Raw genomic sequence first — 25,803 nt, 5'->3', positions numbered from 1 at the left:
CAGTTTCGAGTTCGGATGAGTGAGATATGGCCTTTTGAAGTTAGGTTGTCCAATTAAGGAAAGTTAGCCGAAAATAGTGAGGGGTATTTTGGTCGTTTCCTTACCCAAACAGATTTAATTTTTTTTAGTAATATTTAAGGGGTCTAATCCTATTAGGTTCAGTTTTGTAATCCTAATATACGCCTAGAGTTTTAGTTGAGAGTTCAAGAAGAGAAAAGAAGAGAAAGGAGGAGAGGATCAAGCATTCGTCGAGATTCTTGCATGTTGTTGCAGATTTTAGCCATGGTTTTGATCCCTAAGAGGTATGTAAGGTTCCATAGTGCTGGGTTTGTTCACCCACGTGCCAATCATGTTATTTTCAACGCAAATTTCATTCTTGAAGTTGAAAGATTAGAGTTCTTGATGAGTTCTTGATAGGTGTTCTTGAAGTTCATTCTAAATCTTGTTGTGTTGGGGGTTTTGATGATTTCTTGAGATGTAAGTGAGTGTTTGAGGGCTGTATTGAGTAGATTAGAGTGTACTTATGTTAAGTAATCGAATCCAAGTGATTGGGGAAGAAACCGTTCGATTCTAGGCAAATTGGGGTTAGAAAGCAAGGAAGAAAGAGTCGGACAAGGAACAGGTACCAGGTCCGCATCGCAGACCTGTTCCTTCAGGGTGAAAATTTTCTCTCCGCATCGCGAACTTGTTCCCTAGACAGTGTTTTTTTAACCATTTCTCATGTTTAGCTATCCAAAATCATTTTTAAACATCATGAGACCTTTCCTATCACAAATCTCAACCTTGAATTCATAAATCACATTCAAGGTAGAGTTGAGAGTCAAGTCTTGAGAGTTCTTTCGAACACTTTTTAGAAAATCCCTTTTTGTCTTTTTGAAGAGTCTTCTACAAATTCTAATAACTTGTTTCAAGACTCGAGCAAGTGAGTATGAGAGTGAGAATAATGTATTCATGAGTCTACACTATCACCTAGATCCTTCGTATCATAAACCATAACTCTTGAATTCATAATTCACATTCAAGAGAGAGTTAATAGTAGAGTTCAAGAAAGTCTTTGAGTTCAATTGTGAATCCTTTGATATGCCACAGATTTGAGTTAAGTTTTGAGAAGTAAGTATGAGAATGAAAAGAGTCGTATACCTGAGTTCCTTATTGATATTTTGACTCTTGAGTCAAGTCGTTCATGCCCATAACTTCTGCATGAACTCCATCAGTTTAGTATCTTTGAAAGGAGTAGTATCTTCAAGTTCTATGTCTTGAGTATCGAGGTCCTAACCCTTCCGAGATTATAATCCTAATCATGGGACTATTACGTATTACCCATGAAGTCCATGAGTTGAGTTGTTCATGCCCATAATTCTGCATGAACATTATAAGTTGATCAATATTGAGATGAGAAGTAGCTTTGAGTCCTTGAGTTGAGTAGTTCATGCTCATAATTCCGCATGAACCCTCTGAGTTGAGCATTCTTGAAATTAGTAGTATCATTGAAGTTCTTGAGTTCCAAGTATTGAGATCTATATATGGTTATTGAAAACCTTGCATCAAGTCGTTCACGTCCATAATTCGACATGAACCATATTTTAAGAAGTCTTTTACAAATGTTTTAACTTTGTTTTAAGACTTAAGTTTTGAGTTCAGTAAAGAGTAAAAGTTGAAGTTCATTTCTTCAAAAGTATATGGGGACTAACTATTCCCAAAGAGATTTAAAATGTTTTCACATTTAAACAATAAAGGAAACCTTGATTTCCAAGATAGCCTTTGAGCTAAGTTTTTGAGCACTAATCTCAAATCACAGAAAGAGTATGTTTTCAAAACATAAAGAGCTAGTATATTTTGGAAGTAGTATTGAGCACCTATATGGGGAAGAGTTCATACAACTATCAGCCCCCATAAACCATGTAGCCATCATGGGTAGAAAAGGGTCATACTTTTTAGATGAATCATTTTCACATAGACTAGTAGATCCACTAAATTCAGTTAGGTCCTATATTGATGGCAAGGTATATGATGGTCCTTGGCAGCATGAGATAAAGTGTTGTATCATCACTATAGCTCTTAAATGATGGTTGTCGGTTAGAGAAACTCCCACAGCAGTAATTGCATAGTTCCTCAAGGGGTTTTGCTTAGTATGAATGGGGGTATGGGACTTTATTCATGCATTGCACAAGTAGACTTTGAGATGGAGCATGGTATGTCTTATAGTAATTTATGACTTTGAGTTGACATCATGTTTTAAGCAGTTTTCCTTTTCTTTATATTGCACTTGTTTTAAACTGCTTTATAATGAAATAAGTTCAGTTAAGTATTCATGAGTTGAGTATTTCAAGTCGAGTATCATATCTTTGAAGTTGAGTATCTAATCTTTGAGTCGAGTATCATATATTTGAAGTCGAGTATCTTATCCTTGAGTACTTTTGAGTTGATTAAGTTTGAGTAGTTTTGAATACCCTTGAGTATTCCTTGAGTTGAGTGAGTTTGAGAAGAGGTAAGTATGTTTCCTTTTTATCAAGTTTCAAGCTTATGTTTATACTTTAGAATTCCTCTTACATGCTCGTACATTCCACGTACTGAGCTATTTGACCTGTATCTTCTCATGATGCAGACACAGGTATTCAGGGTCATCAACATGAGCTTTGTTCATACATCCGGGAGTTCAAGTTAGCTATGGTAAGCCTCCTTGTTTCCGGAGAATTTCATTTACTTTTCAGTTTAGTTAGGATGTCGTGGGTCTTGTCCCGACTTCCATCTTTATCAGTTAGAGGCTTCATAGATAGTCAGTATAGTTGAGAAGTTTGTATTATTCATTTATTTTATTAAATGTTTTAAAGATTTAAGTTGCCTATTTTATGGCAAGTTGAACATATTATTTTTATTCTAAGTTGTTCATTTGAGTTAAAGTTTTGAAAAGTTGAGTTTATTGAATTTTATTCAGTTTTAAGCTTTTGCATGCTTAAGTTAGTCTTCCGCTTGTAGTCAACCAGGATGAGGGTTCGCTTGGGGACCAGCAATGGTTCTTGAGTGCCGACCACGTCCAGGGTGTAGACTCGGGTCGTGACAATGTGTAATTTGAATATTATGTATGGGATGAAAGTCACTATTTCGCAACTCAAATGAAACCTTCTTTTGTTTATGTATATTCATGAGCTCCCAAAAGGGGAGGGCTACAATTTACGATGTGAAGTAGGGGGTATAGTTTATTTGTTTCAGTTCAGTGTTTTAATTTAGTATTAACCTCTTGATAGTTATTTCAGTGTAGATGAAAGTGTTGCCTAAAATGATGTTTTCTAATTTATAAACTATGGTTCTTGCAACTTTTGATGGTCTCTTTTTAAACTTCACAAGTTGCGTTTGTTAATAAATTACAAGAATATATATACTTTTGTGTTTTCCATAGATCTTCCAGGGAATTAAAATATCTTTTATAGAGTTGAATGGATTTTAGTTAAGCTATTTTCAATATTCTTTGAAAAAGCATGTGATTGTATGTCTTTTTATTTGTATTGCATACTTCTTTCAAGGTTTTTCCTTCTAGTGTTAATAAAGGGAAAGGAAAGAATCACTAGTAATCACTTGAAACATTTTTTTCATTATACATTATAGATATACCTAATTGAGCAATATATAAATTAATACCATTGTATGTTGTGTTGAGATCGCGGAGCACCTGAAAGTTATATTTTATATTCGTATTGAACTTTTTCTATTTAAAAAAAATAGTTGTCTACTTATTTTTTGTGTCCTTCCTTCAAGCTAGTATGAAAGAAACAAAAAAGGATAGTTGATTATTTGAAAAGATTTTTTCATTAAATTGATGTGTTTCATGTAAACTATGTACATAGCAAATTACAAATATATAATTGGCATCATTATATCATTGTGATTTCAAGTTTAGGAAGCACTACAACAACTTTAAATCAGGAAACTTTTAGAAGAAAAGAAAAATCAACAACAATGCAGCGTCGTACTAGTACAACAAACACCATATTTCAAAATGAGGCCACTTTTGATTTTGGTTCTGTAAGAACTATGACTTCTGCTACACATTGCTCTAGAATATTCTATATAAGACTAGAATCCCATCTTATTAGTATGGTACCCAATATTTTGGGAATTTATTATTCCTTTGATGGGAGCCTAATTGTTGTTTTGGCTAATGGAACAAACATATACTATGTTTCCATTGTTCCAAGAAATCCTTTTTCCTTTTGGATTCCACAAGGAATGCTCACAAATACACTGATTCCCAATTTTTCATTATCATTACTGCGTATTTTATGGAACTACAACCCAAGATTTGCATAAGTGAATCATGCATTTGATCGTATGACATTGCCACTATGTCTTACCAATTTTCCCATGGTAAATTTTCTTTCGCCTTCTCTTTCTTTTCTTTTTAATTATAAATTTATTCCAATCTTCACATAATTAGTTTTCTAATGCTCAATACCTGATCTAATTACTAATTTAAACTTATCATGTCAAAAGTATATTTTTAATATTTAGAGGTAATTATTTTTTAACGTTTGATGCACTTATGCTTTTAATGATTGAATTGTATTAGTTGTTAAATTTTCATAGTAATAAGTGCTACTTTGCTTTTATGCTGAGGAACCATGGTGCCCAACTAAAATATGCTATAAATTTTTCTATTTTCCTTTTTCATATGCCTATTTTCTAATACTTGAATATTTGTTAAATATAACGAAAATGGGTAAGGCTTGTAATTGATCGCTTGAGAAACAACAATAAGCTATTATTAGAAGTAAAAGTTTGTTTAGGAATATGGGTGCTGGAAGCTGAGTGACGACCACAATGAGTACGCATTTAAATATAGGATCAAATAGCTTTGTTCGATCGAGGAATAAAGATAGATATGAGCTGACAACTTATGTTTTCTGATATTTTGTTTTGGGTGAGATATACACCGAAAGGAATTAATGTTATCATTATCTTGTTCAAAAAAAAATTGAAAAAATAGAAGAACAAAATTTAAGTCAAGTTACTTTGTTGATAGCCTAATGAGATTTGCGTCTTCCTTAGTAGCCCAGGAGTAAGCTTTTGTTTCTGCAAGAATTATTGAAACATACATTTAAAAAAATAAATAAAAAAGAAGAATAGAAGAATTTATCACTTGACATGATATTTTTAAATAATAATGATTTTGTTGTATTTTATAAAATATTCATAGCTAGTTGATTTTTCTTTATGTATAATTGATTTGTAAAATTTACTTGCTTAGAAATTATAACAAGTTGTATGTGTCATTTCTGGCATAAAATTCCATGTCTCAAACTTTTAAGTTTAAGTGTTATGACAAGGGACAAAAAATATTTTGAATATGTATTCTCACAAATTATGATCTTGAATTTAGGGTTTGTTGGCCCTTCCAGACCAAACTGAAAATGTCAATACGGGATTGAGCAAGGAAGTCATTTTTGCACGTATGAATCGCATCATGTATCAGTCAACAGAAAGATCTATAAGTGACGATGATACATGTTTTATTTGTTTGGTAAGGACTTATTTTCATTTGATTCTCTCCTCATACTGCTTAAACTCTAGTCATGTATGTTAAATTATCTTACTCGAAAAATACTTTTTTCCATTTTGCAGGATGACAACTCTGATGGACAGATCATTGGAAGCGCCGACTGTCAGCACACCTTTCACGTTGATTGCATCAGTTTATGGCTCATGCAGAAGAATTCTTGTCCACTCTGCAAAAGGATTGCATTGGCAATTTAAGAACTCCAAGTTAGAATTTATAACTAGATCTTTTAAATATAATTTCAATCTAAGCACTTTGTTTATGTTTTATGATAAATGATAAGACCTTTATAACTTTGGTAGTAGTTATATAAATACAGTAATGTGTATGCAACTGTTTATGTTATGCACAGTATGAGGAAGTAAAAAAAAATTGTGTTGAATGACATGAAATATAGTGATCTAGCTTGGGACTTGATTTCTATCAAGGTTTTATGTTATGTACCTATTAATTTGACAGTGAACTTATTAAATGTTAGTTGAAAATATTGTGGTCGATATGTTTTTTAATCAGTTAGGGAGTCAATGTACCTTTACTTTCCGGTGGAGCTGTGTAGTTTCGTATGGTAAGTTTTCCTCCACTTGTTGATTTCCGAAGGAGCGGATCACTGTTTTAATTAAGGAAACTATGTTTTTATGGGAATATACATTATTTTGGAGTTTTTATGACTTAAAATGGTAGATATTGGTTTTATGATTGTGGTGTACATATTGGTTCACTTTTGCACCGATAAATTTGAGGTATCATTCTGGACGGCCCGTTGACTCAGATACGGGTTATGTTTTACTACATTGCATTTGTTGATGAGTCTGAAGTATCATTCTAGGAAGATCAAGGTTTCTTTCGGGTTTCTACCTAGGGCCGTATTAACCCCTAGGCCATTAAAGCCAACGCTTGGGGCCCCATATTTTTGGGGGCCTCATTTTTGTTAGAAAAAATTACTTATAAATGTTATTTTTAAAAAATATATATATGTACTATGAGTGCTATGATCTCTACTAAAGAAATTGCATATGAAATGAATATTGAATCTGAATTTAGTAAGAAACAATTCGATGAAGATATTGATAAGAAATCCTTTGAAATTAGAGATGATTAATTTATATATATATATATATAATATAGTAGATCAAATTATTTTTTCACTTCAAAATAGATTTGAACCAATTGAAGCATATGAAAATAATTATGGTTTCTTAATTAGTGGTGAATTGAGATCACTAGATGATGAGAATTTTTAAAAATATTGTCTTATCCTTGAACTTTCTTAACACATAATATTTATTTTGCTATTGATGGTTTAGATTTATATTTTGATTTAAAATGCTAAGAGAAATAATACAGGTAGACGATAATGATCTAATGAAAATACTCAATCAAATAAAAGACTTGATCCTTTTCCAAATACACATATTGCTTATATTATAATATTAACAGTTCCTCCAACCGTTGCCTCAGCCGAAAGAAGTTTTTCGAAACTAGAATTGATTAAATCTTATTTAAATCAGCAATGTCTCACGAGAGATTGAATGGACTAACTATATTCTAAATTGAAAAGGAAATATTAAAACAAATCGATTATCAAACAATAACTAATGATTTTGCATATAAAAAAGCTAGAAAAGTAGATTTTAAATAAAAGCATATATGATGAAAAAAATAAAATATTAGGGCCCCACCTTTAATTTTTTCTTTATGCCTCCAATCATGTTGAGTCGGCCATGTTTCTACCTTTATGCATTGATCATTTGCATTGCACTAGCCTATTTTGATCGACTTGATATTTGTTGTGACAGTTTTGTACTTGAGTACTTCTTGCTTGTTTAATTGTGTTTCATTCTCTATATTTTCAATAGTTGATTGTCCCTCATAGAACCTTTTAATTGCGATGTTAGAACTATCGTGCTTCTTCTTTATATATATAATATTTCTGAGTTCGGTCTGTCTATGATACCTATTGAGTACCCCATATTTTGGTACTGATACTATACTTCTGCATCTTTTTTCTGATGTAGCTCTTAGTACAAGACACCCTCAATGAGCATTGGATCTCCCTTCGTCATTGCAGATTCATATTGTGGTGAGCTCTTGACTTCCGGAGGCTTTCTGTTTTTCCTTTTTGTCACCTCCCGAGCCTACACCCCGGAATGGCTAGCACTCGAGAACCATTGCTGGCCCAAAGTGAACCCTTGGCCTGGCTTACTTACTCAGCGGAAGACTTAACTTAACAAGATAACCTCAAAATATAACTTAAAGTGATATAAAACCTAGCCAAAACGGAAACTGAAGTCTTTAAACAACATCTGAATGATAATGTAAAGACAACTGAACTACTAACTGTCTATCTATCTATAAAGCCTCTAAAACAAAGAGGGATGTCGAAACAAGACCCCCGATCATCCTAACAATAAATATACTGAAAGAAAAGTAAAAGTAGTCCTCTAGAATGCAAGGAGGCACACCAATAGACTCTGAGTGTTGAACCTGATCAACGAGGCGCTGGATGATGATCTTGGTTACCTGCATCTGCATCATAATACGATGCAGGCCAACTGGCCTCAGTACATTGAATGTATGAGTATGCGAGTTGGAATGCTAAACATAACATAGGCTTGAAAAGATTCTGAAAGAAACACTTACCTTGGCTCTTCTCAACTCATGAATAACTCAACTCATAATAAAGCAATGAAACACATGCAATATATGAAAAGCTTTATAAAATAGTAAAAGCAACTTAGTTCGTTAAAGAAAATGCAATAACAAACTAAACTTTACTCATATAACAAAGTAATATAGTTTCTGTGGGAGTTTCTTTAACCGACAACCACCACTATGAGCCTAAGTGGTGATACAGCGTCTTGCCCACGTTGCCAGAACTATCCTATACTTTGTTGTCATATAGAACGCTTAACTTAGTGGATCCACTAGCTTATGCTAAAAGCATCTTAAGGAGTCATCTAAAAAGTATGATCATTTACTACCCATGATGGCTACATGGTTTATGGAGACGTGAGTTATCTGAACTCAAGCTCGTCCCCATATCGGTGCTCAATACTACTCCCAAAATATACTTTATCTCATATGTTTGTAAAAACAAAACTCTTTCTTTGGTTTGAGATAATTACTCAAAACTTAGCTTAAAAGCTCTTTTGGAAATCTCAGTTTCCTCTTTACTGAAAAACTAGCTCAAAGGCTCTTTTGGAAATTAAATTTTCCTCTATACTTGAAAAATAACTAGCACAAAGGCTCCTTTGGAAATCTCAGTTTCCTTTCTTGTTTAAATGTGAAAACATTTAATCTTTCGGAATACATAGTCCCGATATACTCTTTTGAAGAAATGACTTCAATCTTTACTCTTTACTCTTTACTCAACTCAAAACTTAAGTCTTAAAACAAAGTTAAAACATTTGTAAAAGACTTTTGAAAACTTTATGAACTTCTCTTGACTTGACTCTTAACTTCTCTTGACTTGACTCTTAACTTTCCTTGAATTGAATTATGGATTCAAGGATTGTGATTTGTGAAAGGAAGGATCTCATGATGTTCAAAAATGATTTTAGATAGCTAAACACGAGAAACGATCAAGAAACCACCATCTTGGAACAAGTCCGCGACACGGAAATGCTTTTAAATAATTGATCGCAAAATTTAATTTTGAAACAGAGGAGTCTGCGGCCTCTCCGCGATGCGGAGAGAAAATTTTCACCCTGAAGGAACAGGTCCGTGACGCGGACCTAGAACCTGTTCCTTGTCTGACTTTTTCCTTCTTCGTTTTCCAGCCCCAATTCGCCTAAACTCGACTATTGTTCTCAAATTTATTTTAGATTCAAGTACCCAACATATGTACTCAAGAACCTAACTCAAAACAACTCTAAAACTCAACGTAAAGATCTCAGAAACTCCTCAATTCAGCCCAATTCAAGAACGGCGTTCAAATTCAAGAATACCTATCAAGAACATCAACTTTCAAACTCTTTTAGGACGAATTTCGTTGAAATAAACATGTTTGGCGCGTGGGTGAACGAACCCAACACTACGAAAGACTCACATACCTTGTAGGATCAATTCCTTGGCGAAATCCATAACCAAAATCGATCGTTCTTGGCGAATCTTGCTTTTCCTCTTCTCCATTCTCTTCTTTTCTCTTTTCTCCAAGCCCTAGCGTGAAACTTCAGCTTTTCTAAACTGGCTAAAATCTGATTTTTACCCCAATTAACTCCTAAAAATGAATTAGAATAATTAGGTAAGGAAAAGACTAAATTACCCTTCCAAATCCGGATTAGGCTTTCCTTATTCAAACAGCCCAACTTCCAAAGGGCATAACTCACTCATACAAACTCGGAATCGCGCAAACTCAGTGGCATTGGAAATTTTATTCCAAGAGCTTTCCAACCATATCTGGAAATACACCTAACTCATCCTGATCTTGGAGTTATGGCCGTTTGAAGTTGACCAAAACTCAACTTATTCTAACTTAAACAAAATTTCCAGATTTTCATTCTTTCCAAAAAAAAGACTGTTTCCAATTATAAGCTTCTTCCTAGTTATTTCAAATTGCGAGATGTTACACTTTTTTTGTATTTGTCTATATTTTTATATTTTTATTAGATAGACTTGCGTATATAGCCTTTATTTACTTAGATGTTCCTGCACCTGTGAAACCAGGTCCAGGGATTTAATTCTTGTATTTAGTTTGTCTTTCATGGTCACATTCGAGCCTATTTTGTATATTATACATCACAGTTACATTTGTATATGGACCTATTATGTAATATTATTATTATTCTATTTGCATTTATTCTTTTCTATTAAATTATTATCTTCTATGAGTTTTAGATTTTGACTTGCCTACCGGGAGATTTATAGTAGGCGTCACCATAACTTGATTTTGGATCGTGATATTCTTAAAGATATTTTCATGGAACATGAATCGAAGACTGGCCCAGTGTGTTCTTGTTCGTACCGATTGAGGCATTACCAGATTTGGATGTTGTAGTCTTCTGATTGTGAGAAACATGGTGTCATTGGTGGAACTGTGTGTAGCGACTTTTCTTTTTTCATCTCTGAAATTACAATATACATTTTTTTATGGTAACAATTGTTTGTGAGGTGCTTAGAACACTTATTGAATGTTGTTCATTGATTTATTTTTGTGATATATTGCTCTGTTTATGTGAGTGGAGTATCGAAGGAAGAGGAAGTTAGTAGAAAGTTAATTTTACTGACGAACTCCTATTGTTAACTGCTAAACTTTATAAGAAGTTTCAATATAGCTTGAGATTTATTATGTCATTGATTTTTTTTATCATTATCAACATGAATTGATGAACTTAAAACATAAAAGAAGAAAACTATTGGTATAAGATAACTTGAGTAACAATATTTTTTAAGTGAATGGGTGTGTATAGTTTTGCACCATATGCTTAATATATATGGAGAAACTTTGAAAATTTTGTTCAGATTAAGTTTTTCAAAATACAGATTATACCAATTGATAAAAAGGAAATAAAAAAGGAACTCATCTTTTAACTAGATCAAACTAAGTGTAGTGAACTTTTTAATGAAGATCTATGAATCAATGGCGAAAAGTTTCAGTTAAAGAAAAGAGAAAAATACAAAAACTCAATGCAACAAATTCTTAATATTTCATGTTGTAGCGGTCATGTGAATAATACTTTCAAAATTCCAAAAATAGATAAAAACAAACATGTTCTAGAAAGATATCAAATACATATCTTGGAGGGTGGCATGTAAATAGCTAATGTCACAAGGAATGAAAGAAGTTTTGGACTATGATAATCAAAGTGTAATCTACAGATTTCACTATTTTGTCCTGTACTGGAAGATATTTAATTACATCATCATCCTAGTTGCAAATTTATTTATCATGCATCTCAATTTAAATTGTTTGGCAGATAAAAAAAAACACCGCAATTGTATCGGTTGATGAAATTTTGTGTGCCTTAGTTCTATTAATTTTCAAATTTCTCTATCACCCACCCCTCCGCCCTCGCCCTCCACCTCCCCCTACACACATTTGTTCTCCTCGAGTGTATCATTTCTTAAAAATCTACCTTCAACCCAAATTAATTCTTGCTCTTCAGTTCTAGTGATTTGCAGATCTACTTGAGGAGTTCATCCCCTTGAAACTCGTCATTTCATTAATCTTTTCATTCAGGTAAGTTGTTCATTCTTTTTTAAAATTTAAATTTGATTGCATCCATGTTGAGGGATTCTTTGTTGGCGGTGATTTTCTGCATTAGATTTTATTTTAATTGAGATATAGATCGTTATTTTATTTTGGAAGTTACTCTAAACAGAACACAATTTACATATTCGTTCATTTGAAGTTTTAGAGTGACTTTCAGTCATTATTTTTTAAGTATAATTTTTGGTATGTTTTTTTCTCAATTTTATGATTAATGTTGTTTTATGGTTTTAAAGATATGTATGACTTGAGTATTATGTATATGATGAAAGTCACTATTTTGCAATTCACGAGCTCCCAAAAGGAGAGGGTTACAATTTTCGATGTGAAGTAGGGGTTATAATTGGTTTGTTTCAGTTCAATGTTTTAATTTAGTATTAACCTCTGGATAGTTATTTTAGTGTAGATGAAAGTGTTACCTAAAATACTGTTTTCTAATTTATAAATTATGGTTCTTGCAACTTTTGATGGTCTCTATTTGAACTTCACATGTGGTGTTTGTCAATTCAATACATTACATGAATATATTTCCTTATGTGTTTTTCATAGATCTTTCGGGAAATCAAGACATCTTTTATAGAGTTGAATAGATTTTGGTTAAATTTATTTTTATTATTCTTTGAAAAACGCATGTGATTGTATGTCTTCTTATTGGGTTTTCATACTTTTTTTGGGTCTTTTAACGAGGGAAAGGAAAGAATCACTTGAAACATTTTTTTTATTATACTGGTGCGTTAAATGTACATTAAAGATATACCCAATTTAGAAATATACATATTGATGTCATTGTATGTTGTGTTGAAATCACGGAGCACATGAAAGTTTTATTTTTTATATTCTTATTGAACTTTTCCTTTTAAAAAAAATAGTTGTCTGCTTATTTTTTTTGTCTTTCCTTCAAGTTAGTATGAATGAAATAAAAAAGGGATAGTTGATTATTTGAAAATAATTGTTTCATTAAATTGATGTGTTTCATGTAAACTTTGTACATAGCAAAACACAAATATATAGATTGACATCATTATATCATTGTGATTTCTGGTTTAGGAAGCACTACAATAACTTTAAATCTTGAAACTTCTAGCTAGAAGAAAAGAAAATTAACTACAATGCAACGTGGTACTAGTACAACAAACACCATATTCCAAACAAGGAATGTTAACAAATACACGAATTCCCAGTTTTTCATAACGAAAATAGGTAAGGCTGGTAAATATGAGAATCTTTTTTCAAAAGATAATCTATATATGCTGGTGTATACTTTTTACTAGAGTAAATGATAAAAAAAATACACTTAAATATTTAATGTTGACTTTTCCTATCTAAACAATCACCAACTATTCGCCAGAACATACCTTAACTATTATTATTTTTTCATAATTTATCAACGTAGACATACATATAGATTTACATATGCATATATGCTCATCAATGTTGCAAACATTAGATCAATTGTTTTCTGTGTCGTTTTCTTTTTATCCCTTTTTGAATGAAAAGTTGGTATAAAATTTGATAGGAATGATTAATTTCAATGTTATTTGTGGCAATGTTATATATATACACATGATTCGTAATTCTTTTAAATTAGTTGACCACTTGAGAAACTATAATAAGCTATTATTAGAAGAAAAAGTTTGTTTAGGAATATGGGTGCAGGAGTCTGAGGAACGACCATGTTTGTTCGATCGAGGGGCGGAGATAGATATGAGCTGACAACTTATGCATGTTTTCTAGTATTTTGTTTTGGGTGAGATGTACACCGAAGGAATTAATGCTATCATTATCTTGCTCAACATTTTTTTTTAAAAAAATAGAACAAAAAGTAAGTCATCTTACTTTGTTGATAGCCTAATGAGATTTGAATCTCCCTTAGTAACCCAGAAGTAAGCTTTTGTTTCTGCAAGAATTCTTGAAACTAACATTTAAAACAATAAAAAAAACTAATATAAGAATTTCTCACTTTACATGACATTTTTAAATAATAATGATTGATAGTAGTTTTATAAAAGATCTTTTGTTTGATGATACAAATATACGGTTAACATATTGTGTTAAGTAATTACTTTTCTTAAAATGAAACTAGTTGAGATATAATGAATTATAATTCCTTATTGTACTGGGTGCTAATCACATTCTCATTTCAGCTTATTGTCACAAACTTAGAGTGTTGGCTAAAGTTCTGTGCGGCCCTTGACAATTTACTCACTACTCTTTCAAAATCTTGTAAATTCAAGGAAGCCTTTAAGACTTAGATCGCTAAGAGAATGCTTAAGGAAAGACTTAGAAAGAAGAAAGAGAGAGTTTTTGGAAGAAGACTTTTGTATTGCTTTGGAGAATGCTTTACACTTGAGTGGTTGGATGGTGCCTTGCAAATGAGGGGCACCTCTATTTATACTAAATCCTAAGGACCAAAGTGTAAATTAAAATTACTTACAAGTCCCTAAGATATTTACACAAAAGCCCCTCTCTAGAATTCTCTACACACTCTAGAGAATTCTAAGGCTTTCTTTGGAAACTATCTAAATTATTCTAGAGAATTCTAAGGAATTCTCTGGCTTTCTTGAATAATCTAAAAGGTTCTAGAGTTCTCTGCAAACCTCTCCTCAACTCTAGACCCTTCCGCCCCTATCCGGACGCAAAATTTAACTGTGGTGTGGCGGGACGTGACACTCTCCCCCACCTATTGATGCGACGACCGCGTCGCATTGCTGCTACATCGTCATCCGAGCCTTGTGCGTGCGCGACCAATAGTCCATTGACTCGATTAAGGCCCTTGCGCAACGCCTTCAACGTCTTCCATATCGCTTCTAGCTCAGTCTTTCGGTCTACCTCCTTTCTAGGAGGCAAGAGCCTCGGCGGCTTCTTTGGCATCACGACATTGTTCTCTTTTGGCACCTTCTTCATGCACGGTGGCAAGGACCTTCTTGCACCATTGTCCTTCTTCGAACTTGCAATGGTGGCTCTAGACATCGACTCCTTCTTCTTAGGGTTTTTCTCGAGCTGCATGGACGTTAGGCGGACTTGTCCTTCCGTCTTCAGCACCTTGATCATGGGCACCATACATGATCTTCCTTGCTCCATGACTAGAAGTCGTTGGAGGTAGGGATCGATCACCGCATGGCACTGCTGGAAGAACTCCTGCCCAAGAATTATGTCAAAGAGATCTAAAGGAGCGACAGTGAAGTTGGCCTTACCTTGCCACTCGCCTAGCGTGATGCTCACTCCATGCGCGACTCCGTTCACAGGAGTCGGGGGTGCATTGACCGTCCTGAGTTGGGCATTGCTTGAACTGTCACTCAGCCCCAACCTCGTTGCTGCCTTTTTAGTCATGAGATTGACCTCTGCACCCGTGTCGACCAAAGCACAAGCGGGTTTTCCATTGATCTTAAGGTCGACATATTGCGCGCCGTATCCTCTTGGCTTCTCTGGTTGATTTGTGATGGCTCCGCATAGTCCTATCAAGCCCAACTGCGTCGTCTCTGTGCCTTGTCCTTGCTCCTGGGCGTCTTTCTCCTTCCACTCTCGCAGGATAGCACCAAGGCTCTTCAGTTCGGGGCACCTTGCATAACCATGCGGCCCGCCGCATATGTAGCAACCACCTTTGTTGGCAACCTCTGTCTTCCTCTCCGTGTTGCCATGATGTCCAGACATCTTGCTATCGGACTTGTAGGTGTCATGCTTATTGGGATGTAGCCGCTGCTCCTCACCTTTGCCACGATCTCCCCACCATGGTCATGACTTGTAACATCCGGCAATGTGAAATAATTGAAGAGGCTTAGAATTGGAAATTTTCATTTTTGGAAAGGATTTAAAAATCTGGAAATTTTTTGGCTAAGTATGGAAAAGGTGAGTTTTTGGCCAACTTTGATCAGTCGTAACTTATAGCTCATGATGAGTTAGAAGTATTTCCAGTTATGGTTGCATAGCCCTTGGAACGATCTTTCCAACGCCGCCGAGTTTGCTCAATTCCGAGTTCGTATGAGCGAGTTGGGGCCTTTGAAAGTTGGGCAGTTGACAAGGAAATCCGTCCGGGAATCATTAAGGGCATTTTAGTCTTTTCCCTAGCCAATTCTTTTGGGATTATATTGTTGTATAGGGCTGATCTTTGGATCATTTTGTTCCATTCTAAGAGAGTGAAGGCTAGGGCTTGAGAGTGAAGAAGAGAGGAAGAAGAGAAGAAGAGGAGAAGAAGAAGAGGAAAATCGAGGAGATCATCGTGGATTTTCGTCGGGGGTGATCCCTAACAAGGTATGTGAGCTTTTAGTGGTGGGTGATCCTTTCCCCCACACACCTAGCCCCTTTTATTCATTAAGAAAGGTTTGGTTATGTTGTTAAAGTTGTTTGTTGTTGTTGTTGGAATTATTGTGGGTTGTGGAACATGATTGGATTGTGTTTTTGAGTGGTATTCTATTGAATGTTGAGGGATATTATGTTTTCTAAGTGATTGGGGCTGGAACCCCTGAGGTTAGAGGATTTAGAGTTGGAGACGTGAAGGAGAAAGTCGGGCAGCTTGCGAGGAGCACGTCCGCGTCGCGGACTTGTTCCCTCTGTGAACAAAATCTGCTCCGCGTCGCGGACAGGACGCGGACTCCACTGTTTTCAGAATTTATGTTCGAAGATTTTCTTTAGTTTGGCTGTCCCAAATCATTCCTAAACACTATGGGGTCCTTCCAAATACCAATCAAGTCCTTGAATCCATAATTAAATTCAAGAAAGTTAGGATCAAGTCAAGTGAAGTTAGAAGTCAAGTGGAGTTAGGACCAAGCTTAGAAGTTAAGCAAGTCAAAGCAAGTCTTTAAAGCTTTTCAAGAGTCGTTACTGAACATCTTAACGTCGTTTCAAGTTTCAAGTTGAGTTAAGAGTTTCAAGTCAAGTCAAAAGTAAAGAGTTTAAGTAAAGTAAGGAGTAAAGAGTCGAGTCCATTTCTCCAAAGTTATTAGGGAACTATGTACTTCCCAAAGAAGTTCTAAATTGTTTTACATTTAAGTAAGAAAGGAGCCATGTTTTCCAAAAGAGCCTTTGGGCTAAGTTTTGAGTAATCGTCTCGATCAAAGAAAGAAGTTATTTTAAAAGCATGAGCCGAAGTATTTTTGGGAGTAGTATTGAGCACCGAATTGGGGACACGAGTTCATATTAACTCGACTCTCCATAAGAACCATGCGCCAACATGGGACTTGACGTATCATTCTTTTTAGATGATCACGTGAGATTAGGCTAGTGGATCCACTAAGCAAAAGTAAGGTCCTATATCGATGGCAAGGTATAGGATGGTCCTTTGGCAACGTGAGGTAAAACGTTGTATCATCACTAAGGCTCGTAGTGGTGGTTGTCGGTTAAAGAACCTCCCACAAAAGCTGTATTATGTTTATAAAAGAAAAGTTGAGTTTGTTATCATTTTATCCTTAACGATCTAAGTTGTTTACATTCTTTTACAAGCTTTATATGTATGGCTCGTGTCTTATTGCTTTACTTTGAGTCCAATTACGTATATGAGTCGTTCAGAGTCAAGGTAAGTGATCTCTTGTTCTCCTTTCAAGCTTAAGTTGTGGTTCAGCTTTTCCAGCTCACATATTCGTACATTCCATGTACTGATGCCAGTTGGCCTGCATCGTCTTATGATGCAGATACAGGTACCCCGGATCAGCATCCTGCACGTCGTTGATCCAGCTGAGCACTCCAGAGTCAGTGGTGAGCCTCCTTGCATTCCGGAGGACTCAATTATTTTGTGTACTTAGTTTTGTTCTATTAGGATGTGCGGGGTCTGTCCCCACATCCATCTCAGTATATTAGAGGCTTCAATAGACAGTCAGACAGTCAGTCAGTCAGTTAGTTTTGAGTCTCTCATCCATGTATATGTATATATGTGTAAATATTCTATTTTGAGACTCGAGTTGCCCTTTGGGCCATATTTTTATTAGTTAAGTTGTTTATGTCTTTGCATGACGTTGAGTTATTCTGTTGAGTTAGGTTTCCGCTGAGTTAAGAAAGCCAGGCCAAGGGTTCGCCTGGGGCCAGCAATGGTCTCCAGGTGCCGGTCCCGCCCAGGGTGTAGGCTCGGGGCGTGACATGACTACCTCTCATCTCTTCTCCTCTGGCTCTGTCGAGCTTCTCCTGCCTGAAGTCTGTTAAAGCTTCGGCCTGCGTGATGGCTTCATCTATGGTCCTGACTTGCCGACGTTCCAACTCCGTCCTGGCCCAATTTTGCAGCCCAACCATGAAGTGGAACAACATATCATCATCCATGAGGTTAGGAATTTGAAGCGTGATGGTAGTGAATTCTCGCACATATGCGCGGATGCTGCCCGTTTGCTTCAGCTCCCTAAACTTGCGTTCGCCTCATAGATGACGTTGTTAGGGAAGAAGGCTTTCTTGAACTCCTCCCAGAATTGCTCCCAGGTGTTGATGGTGCACGTCCCCTTCCCTATCTCGGCCTCCTTACGCCTCCACCATAGCATGGCCATCTCCGAAAGACACAACACAGCGGTGTTGATCTTACTCTCGTCGCTCTTCAGCCCGTTGCACTTGAAGTAATTCTCCAAATGCCAAAGGAAATTCTCCACTTCTTGCGCGTCACGGACTCCTTTGAACATAGGTGGCTTGGGAGCCTCGACCCTGGCCTCCCTATCTCGGTCAAGCGACGATGATCCTCCAGCTGCCCCACCTTCCTTGAGTGCTTTCATCTCGGCCTTCATGGTCTCAATCGTGCTCAACGCCTCCATGAGCCGACACTCCAAGGAAGTGATAGCCTCCTTCATCTCAAACTCTCCCCGCTGATGTCCCTCCAACTCCTTGCGGATGTTTTCGGTCTCCTCAAGAGTCTTAAACTTGCCATCAACCACGTTCAAACGCCGGCCAAATATCTCTACGGCCTGCCTCGCCACTTCAACCCTTGCGACCCATTCTTCTCCAGCGGTGACGTCAATAGGATCCTCGCCACGTTCATCGCCACTTGCTTCGGTGGTCGAAGGTGGATGAGATGTTAGCGCCTCGCTTGGTGTGGGATCCAACAGCATTTCCTCATTATTCTTTTGGTGCTTTTTTCCCTTGCGGTTCCTCTTTCCACCATCCGAACGGAGTTGGTGGTACTAGCGGCGTTCACGTCTATTTCGGTTGCCATTCCCTTAGTATCAAACCTTCGCTCTGATACCACATTGTCACGAACTTAAAGTGTTGGCTAAAGTTCCGTGCGGCCCTTGACAATTTAATCACTACTCTTTCAAGATCTTGTAAATTCAAGGAAGCCTTTAAGACTTAGATCGCTAAGAGAATGCTTAAGGAAAGACTTAGAAAGAACAAAGAGAGAGTTTTTGGAAGAAGGCTTTTGTATTGCTTTGGAGAATGCTTTACACTTGAGTGGTTGGATGGTGCCTTGCAAATGAGGGGCATCTCTATTTATACTAACTCCTAAGGACTAAAGTGTAAATTAAAATTACTTACAAGTCCCTAAGATAGTTACACAAATGCCCCTCTCTAGAATTCTCTACACACTCTAGAGAATTCTAAGGCTTTCTTTGGAAACTATCTAAATTATTCTAGCGAATTCTAAGGAATTCTCTAGCCTTCTTGAATAATCTAAAAGGTTCTAGAGTTCTCCGCAAACCTCTCCTCAACTCTAGACCCTTTCGCCCCTATCTGGACGCAAAATTTAACTGTGGTGTGGCGGGACGTGACACTATGCCTTGTAAACCTTAGTTCTTTATTTATTTTATGTGCTCAACAATTTACTTTAATTTTTTATTTTTTTTTCTTTTATTTTATTAGCTGAAGACTTGTTGAAAACAACCTATTTGACTTATAAAATGTAGGTAAAATTTGACTACATTCTATCCTTTTCAAACTTCAGTTATGAGATCACATGACTCGTAATGTTATTGTTATATATTTTATGGTGCTCCTTGATAGTTTATTTTACTCAGTACAATTGTTTAACCTCTCAATTTTACCTTTGTTTAGTCATAGTAGATGATGAAAATTTTAATTCTATGACAACCTTTTAAACCTTGATATAAGTTAGAAAGTTTTTTTTTCCACAAATTTACTACTGGACAGTGTCTAGTAGCCTTTTATTAAACATAAAAAATATCAATAGGGATAAGTGCAAGCAAAGAGAGCTAGACCTTACCTTACTAATCCTAATGAATTACCTAAGGTCTACTATCTAACAAGCATGAAGAAAATAAGAGCTAGAGAGAACTAAGTATTTTCTGATCACTACAGAGTTTGTAATACACTCCATGATGATATTACAAATGAGGATGCTTAAATAATGTAAAAATATGCCAATCAAGAAGCAAGTTGAGTTATCAGCCTCAAACTTTCTATTACAAACGCATGAATTAAAGATTGATTGCGCATCAAAAGTAACTTGAAGTATTTTTCTCGTCTTCTTCTTCAAACCTATCCAACAACATTTGATAATTCATACTTTCTTTATGGATTTATTGGATCTTGTTGAACCTATTGATATTGTCAAATGGTTCTGCTTTGCCTGTCGCATCGGTAGGTACCTTGGAACAAACTACTCAGTCATTTTACCGTCCCAACTATGTTGCCTCCATATGTCTTATTTTTGCTTTTGTTGCTTCCACTTCTTTGTTGCCTAGGTGATATATCTCCTTCCCTACCCACTCTATCAAAGCATATGTCCAACATGTCTTCCTCATCTTCATCAAGAGAATCCTTGCCCAAATCAAGCATATTGTCTTCCTCGTCTTCATCAAGAGAATCCTCGCCCAAATCAATTGTATTTGACACTAAGGCCCTTAACTCATTCTTCTTTGCAATCACACATTTAGGCACAAATGCAGGAGCCTCTGGACTTAATTTGCAATTCAAAGTAGGTGGTGAGACCTGCTTTTCTTGGATCAAATAGTTGTTATTCTCTTTTAACTTTACTAGCTTTCTAGTAGTCTTCGATAAAGCATCAAAGCTATTCGAACATAATAGGTCTCTTGAGGCATTACTAATATCTTGTCTCTTCTCACCGTCATGAAAATTCCCAGTCGCACCCTTTTCACTACATGGAGAATTATTTTGACTAGTCGGGGAAAGGCTCCGATTACTAGTTGAATTTTTGTGTGCAACCAGTGTCCAATTTTTAGTTACATTCTTGGTTTCAACTTGCAAAACATGTTGCCCAAAATTTTCAGCATCTTCAACATCAGATGTATCCATTAGTTTGTGTCCTGAATCCATTATTTTTTTGCATGAATCAACTCGCGGCGCATCAACCCTAACTCTTGGCGTCCCCCCTTTGTTTTCGGTAGTTGTTTGAACACCAATATTACTTATAACAACATCCATTGAGTGTGCACGATTTTTCTCAGAAGTGACATCAACCAATTGTCGATCTAAAGAAGTAGCTTTACTTTGATCGACATCTACAACCGTTCTTTTTTCATTTAGTATTTCTCTCGCACCAACTTGATACTTTTCACTATTGATAGTACCTTTTGAAGCAACTTCAATGGTATCATCAATTTGTTTGTTATTTTGATTTCTTTTCGAGATCAAACGACAACTATCTTCATCATGACCTTTGTGCTTAAAATAATTGCAATACAAAGGTACATTATCATATACAATCTCCTGAAAAACTTCGATCAACTTACTAGATTTTCCATCCACAAACTGCAATCTTATACGATTTGGAAGCTTTTCCATTAGATCAAGTATAACCTTGACCCTAGTTGTGCTAGGTCTTGACTTGATTTGAGTAGCTTTATTTATAGCTATTGGTTTCCCAATTGCCGATGCTATAGACAACAGAGACTTCTTTGCAAACATATCTGGAGATAAGTTCGGTAAAGAAATTCAAACAACAGCTAACGTCGTTTCCTCCTTAGGATTATATCCAATGGACCATGGAAAACCCCTACATTGGTGCTCGCCTCCATTGTAGAAAAGACAACTAACTGAGTGAGATAAAGTTAGTACATAATCTTCATATTGATCAAATCTCAACAAAATTTGTCTTGGAGCAAGTAAGACAATTAAACAATTGCCCTTGGTACCAAGATGTTTCGCTAAAATTGACCTTAATACCTTCAAATCTGGCGCACCATGGGATAATTTAAACAATACTTCTTGATGCAATCCCTCTTCAATCATAAAGTCTTGCCTTTCCTCCATTGAAAACGTGATAGTAGGTTCTCCATGAATTATTTCGATTGATTTTGCGATTGTTTTTGAGTTAATTAGGGCAGATTGTTTAGAATTTATAGTATTGGAATTGAAAATGATGGCGTATATTGTGGTTTGGGGTGGTGGGGCGGGCTGGACAACCACAAAAGGAGGCCGTCCAGTGGTTGTAGCAGCCATGAGAGCTGCGCAGCCGCTGGCTAGGAAGAAACCTAGGTCAGCCGTTTTTTTATGAAAGATAAGTTAGAAAGTTAGTAATATGCAAATCAAGTATTTTTGTGTTTTGAAATAGTAACAACACCTTTTGTTCATGTAGATAAACAATAGATAATGAAAGAAGAATAATTAATAGGGATACGAATGAAGTTTTGTTCAGTAAAAGTAACTACCACATGCAAAAATTCACTTTGAATTTTAAATCCTTCATTTATATGATTTTGAACAAGTCCCCAAGCTAAATGAGGTCCACCAAATTCAGGTGAAATCAATATTTAAAACAACCAATATTATTATGAAAAGCATCAAAATTACATCTCAACTTGGATCTCCTACTATATAAGGCACCATTGTACATTTAATGCATTTACATGACATAAAAAACATATAGTGTCTTTAAATTCATCATTGATTGATGTTATTTGTGATTTTTAAAAAACAATATCACTGTTACGAAGAAAATAACACAAAATCATATACTTATAATCTAATGTTAAAAATCAGTGAAAATGTAATTTGGTGTTGACGATACTCTGGGATTTGTGGTGACCTTTGTGGTTGCTAAGGGTCTAGTTTCTTGTAGTGAATCCTAGTTGACAAAACTTAGATGGATGTACTAGTCCACGTGGCTTGCCACGTTACTGAAAAAAATTGGGTTGTTTATCATTAAGGGTGTTTGTGGTCTCTTTAGATAACAGCGGAGATATTTTTTATTCCAAAATATAATTAAGGGTATAAATGATTTATTTCGCACGGTTCATAAGAAATTTAGATCATTTTCCGTAGAATATTTTAAAAATTATTTATATATTTAGAATCTGCAAAAAAAAATACTATATATAAGTTAGAAATATTTTCTTATTTGACCCTCAAAATTTAGATTATATCATATGAATTGAAATAGAGAAGATAAAACAAACTCCAAAATGCATGTTTGAGATAAACTAAATTTAATATATCACATCCAATATATTGAGGAACCAGAACAATGATCTTGCAAGGCCAGGCGCAATTCCAAGAAGGCTAAATTTATTGCAACCATAAGCTCAAGCAAGTCTAATGTCATTTTAAAAGAAAAAAAAAATAACTCCTATAGTATACTACTATAATTTTAATCTCCCTATGTAAATATAAATTTAAATATTTATAATAAAAAATGGAATGTTCCTCTTGTTTTGTTCAAACTTGTAAGCAGCTAGTAGGTTGTTGTAGACCAGAAGCCATTCCTCCAGCATTAACACATGAAGCTTCTGCTGGATGATCCTTATAACTAAGTTTCACATCCAATAATTTTATTCCATTACATGGATTTGTTTTGCTACAATCGAATTTCACTGCAACTTCTGTAGCCGATGTTCCATGTACGTCATCATACGTTATGTCACTAACCTTGATGCCTGAACCCTAAAAAAAAGTATTCACACGAAACGAAATAATAATTAGAGATATTGATTTTGTAGCTGGTAAGAGTTATGCACGTATATGATTTTGTATTACCTGTTCAGGACAATTTCCACTACCAGGGCAGTAATTTTGATCAATGATGATGGGATTTTCGACATTATTCATGACTACATGTTGAAAAAGTACATTCCTAACAAAGCCATTGCTAGGCCTTGCCCATGTTTTGACCCTCACACCATTCTCAGTCCCAGTAAATGATGATGTTTTAACTGTCACATTTTGTACTCCTGCCTCTTGCATCTCCCAACCTAAGCTCCCAATGCTACACCAATCCGAAATATTAATTAGTTGAATTTTATATAAAATAAAAATAAAAATGGAACATCTCCATTCATACAAAAACACACTCATAACTATTCATTCCTAGCTAGCAAGTGATCATTTTATAATAAAAAGAGGTACTCCCCCAGTTCACTTTTAAAAAAAACACTATTTTCTTATTGAAAAATGTTTAATGATATTTCCACCGATATTAAATTGAAACGGTGAGAAAACAAAAAAAGTAGTACAATGTTTACATACATAAAAAAAAAAATTGGAAGTTTCTCACTATTTCAGTGAGAATGTGTTTTCCACCATATATATGTTTTTCCAATGAATTGATTCAGTGAGAAATGAGTGGAATAATCATTTTCTATAGCACAAATTTACCACAGGTGGGAAAAACCATTGCAACGCACTTTCCTTTTTAGTCTATCCAAAAAAGAATTGTCTCATTTCAATAATTAAAAAAACTTTACTCTAAAATTAAGTTTTTATCCTTAATGCACTGTTGCTATATAAGGTTTGTTTTAGATCAGATCCTTCTTTTATTAAAATTTGAATATACTCAAACGGTGTCACATAAATTGAGATAGAGAAAGTATTTTTAAGGACCTTATTCCATGGCCAGGGCCACAAGCAATGTTTTCGAACCACAAGTTGGAGTTGCCAGGACCAATTGAGATACAATCATCACCAGTTCCAATTTGGGAATTCAAGATAGTAACATCAGAAGATGATTGTAAATGAATTCCATCAGTGTTGGGGCTATTTCCCGGTGCTGAAATCTTCACTCCTTGTAACTTTGCATTATGGCATCTGTCTAACAAAATATGGAACATCTGGCTGTCTTGTGAAGTTAATCCACTTATTGCAATGTCATTTGAGTTGTAGAAAGCTAATGTCTGCACTATTTAATATTCAGAGGTGAATCCAGAATTTAAAGTTATTAAGTATAGTGGAACGAAACATACCGTGGCTCCTTTGGGACAACCTTTGCCAGAGTTTTTGCATGTCCAAAGACCGGTACCTTGTCCATCTAGAGTTCCACCAACGATAGAAACTCCGTTGACTCGTTCAAATTTAATCCAATTACCAGATTTGCCAATAACATTATAGTCAGAAGGAGCTACAAGTGTACCTTCAATATTTATCGTTATGGCATTACTCTTACATGTTTGGCCATAGAAATATGCATTACTTAGAAGATAACTTCCTTTTGGCACGTAAATGGTGGCCGCGCTACTTGATGCACACGCTGCAGTCCATGCACTAATGAACGCCTTGGATGAATCCGATTTTCCGTCAGATTTGGCTCCATAGCTTTGGACATTGTACATGGAATTTGCAGCTATTGATGAGTTGAATAAAAAGATGATAATGTTCATGAGAATAAGTGGGAAAAGAATAATGTAACTCATTTTTGGTATTATAATGTTGAAGATGTGGTGAGGAAATGGAGTATTTGAAAAAGGGTATTTATAGGGAAAATCAAAGAGAAAATTAAGCCGTAATTGAGTCAATTTTACTGTTTATTTCTTCTTTATAACTAACAAACAGAAAACACATGGTAACTTGGTAGCGTACGTATATTTTCCTACTTTAATTTTTTTCTATTATTTCCCTTTTTTTATCATCCACGGGGGTGAGGGTATGGGCCTATGGATATGGGGTGGTGGTGACGTGTTTAAGATCATAAGATATTTTGATATTTATAAATTTAAAAGTTTTAGTATTTATTTTCTTTTTAACTCTTTGTGAAGTTAAAATCATAAAATCAAATTGAAATAAAAGGAGTACTCACAAAATATAAGATATGTGACTTCATATATATAACTATCACTTAACCATGTTTAATATGTACTTCTTTGTTTCGATTTGTTTTACCTACTTTCCTTTTTAGTCCGTTTTAAAAAAATATTTTTTTTCTTTTTAGTAACTCTTTAATTCTAACTTTCCACGT

General features: G+C 35.2%; 3 protein-coding genes across 3 annotated transcripts; 1 reads left to right on the top strand and 2 right to left on the bottom strand.

The window, feature by feature from the left end:
- Positions 1 to 2,182: 2,182 nt before the first annotated feature.
- On the top strand, positions 2,183 to 5,748 carry LOC125823486 (probable E3 ubiquitin-protein ligase ZFP1). The gene is made up of 4 exons (XM_049502862.1): positions 2,183 to 2,192; positions 2,606 to 2,670; positions 5,375 to 5,515; positions 5,617 to 5,748. The coding sequence occupies exons 1-4, from the start codon at positions 2,183 to 2,185 to the stop codon at positions 5,746 to 5,748; spliced, it is 348 nt and encodes a 115-aa protein (XP_049358819.1).
- Positions 5,749 to 14,384: 8,636 nt separating this feature from the next.
- On the bottom strand, positions 14,385 to 15,410 carry LOC125823484 (protein DNA-DAMAGE INDUCIBLE 1-like). Its single transcript, XM_049502861.1, has one exon. The coding sequence runs from the start codon at positions 15,408 to 15,410 to the stop codon at positions 14,385 to 14,387; it is 1,026 nt and encodes a 341-aa protein (XP_049358818.1).
- A 7,874-nt stretch (positions 15,411 to 23,284) lies between these two features.
- LOC125823499 (polygalacturonase-like) lies at positions 23,285 to 25,261 on the bottom strand. The gene is made up of 4 exons (XM_049502879.1): positions 24,815 to 25,261; positions 24,456 to 24,745; positions 23,613 to 23,841; positions 23,285 to 23,519 (listed from the first exon to the last, which is right to left on the bottom strand). Exons 1-4 carry the CDS (start codon positions 25,259 to 25,261, stop codon positions 23,295 to 23,297), a joined length of 1,191 nt encoding a protein of 396 aa, XP_049358836.1. The 3' UTR covers positions 23,285 to 23,294.
- Positions 25,262 to 25,803: the final 542 nt, after the last annotated feature.

The sequence above is a fragment of the Solanum verrucosum genome, unplaced genomic scaffold, assembly GCF_900185275.1.
Source record: "Solanum verrucosum unplaced genomic scaffold, falcon-dt-bn FXZP01000012.1, whole genome shotgun sequence".
Lineage (NCBI taxonomy): Eukaryota > Viridiplantae > Streptophyta > Magnoliopsida > Solanales > Solanaceae > Solanum > Solanum verrucosum.
This window is presented reverse-complemented; position numbering and strand designations above follow the sequence as displayed.

Excerpts from the sequence above, each read along its gene's own strand:
- LOC125823484 (XM_049502861.1), bottom strand. The coding sequence starts at position 15,410 with ATGTCTGGACATCATGGCAACACGGAGAGGAAGACAGAGGTTGCCAAC.
- LOC125823499 (XM_049502879.1), bottom strand. The coding sequence starts at position 25,261 with ATGAGTTACATTATTCTTTTCCCACTTATTCTCATGAACATTATCATC. Across the intron at positions 24,746-24,814 it reads GTTGTCCCAAAGGAGCCACG|ACATTAGCTTTCTACAACTC; the intron begins GTATGTTTCGTT and ends TAAATAGTGCAG. Across the intron at positions 23,842-24,455 it reads GGCCCTGGCCATGGAATAAG|CATTGGGAGCTTAGGTTGGG; the intron begins GTCCTTAAAAAT and ends GGATTGGTGTAG.
- LOC125823486 (XM_049502862.1), top strand. Across the intron at positions 2,671-5,374 it reads GGGAGTTCAAGTTAGCTATG|GGTTTGTTGGCCCTTCCAGA; the intron begins GTAAGCCTCCTT and ends TCTTGAATTTAG. Across the intron at positions 5,516-5,616 it reads ATACATGTTTTATTTGTTTG|GATGACAACTCTGATGGACA; the intron begins GTAAGGACTTAT and ends TCCATTTTGCAG.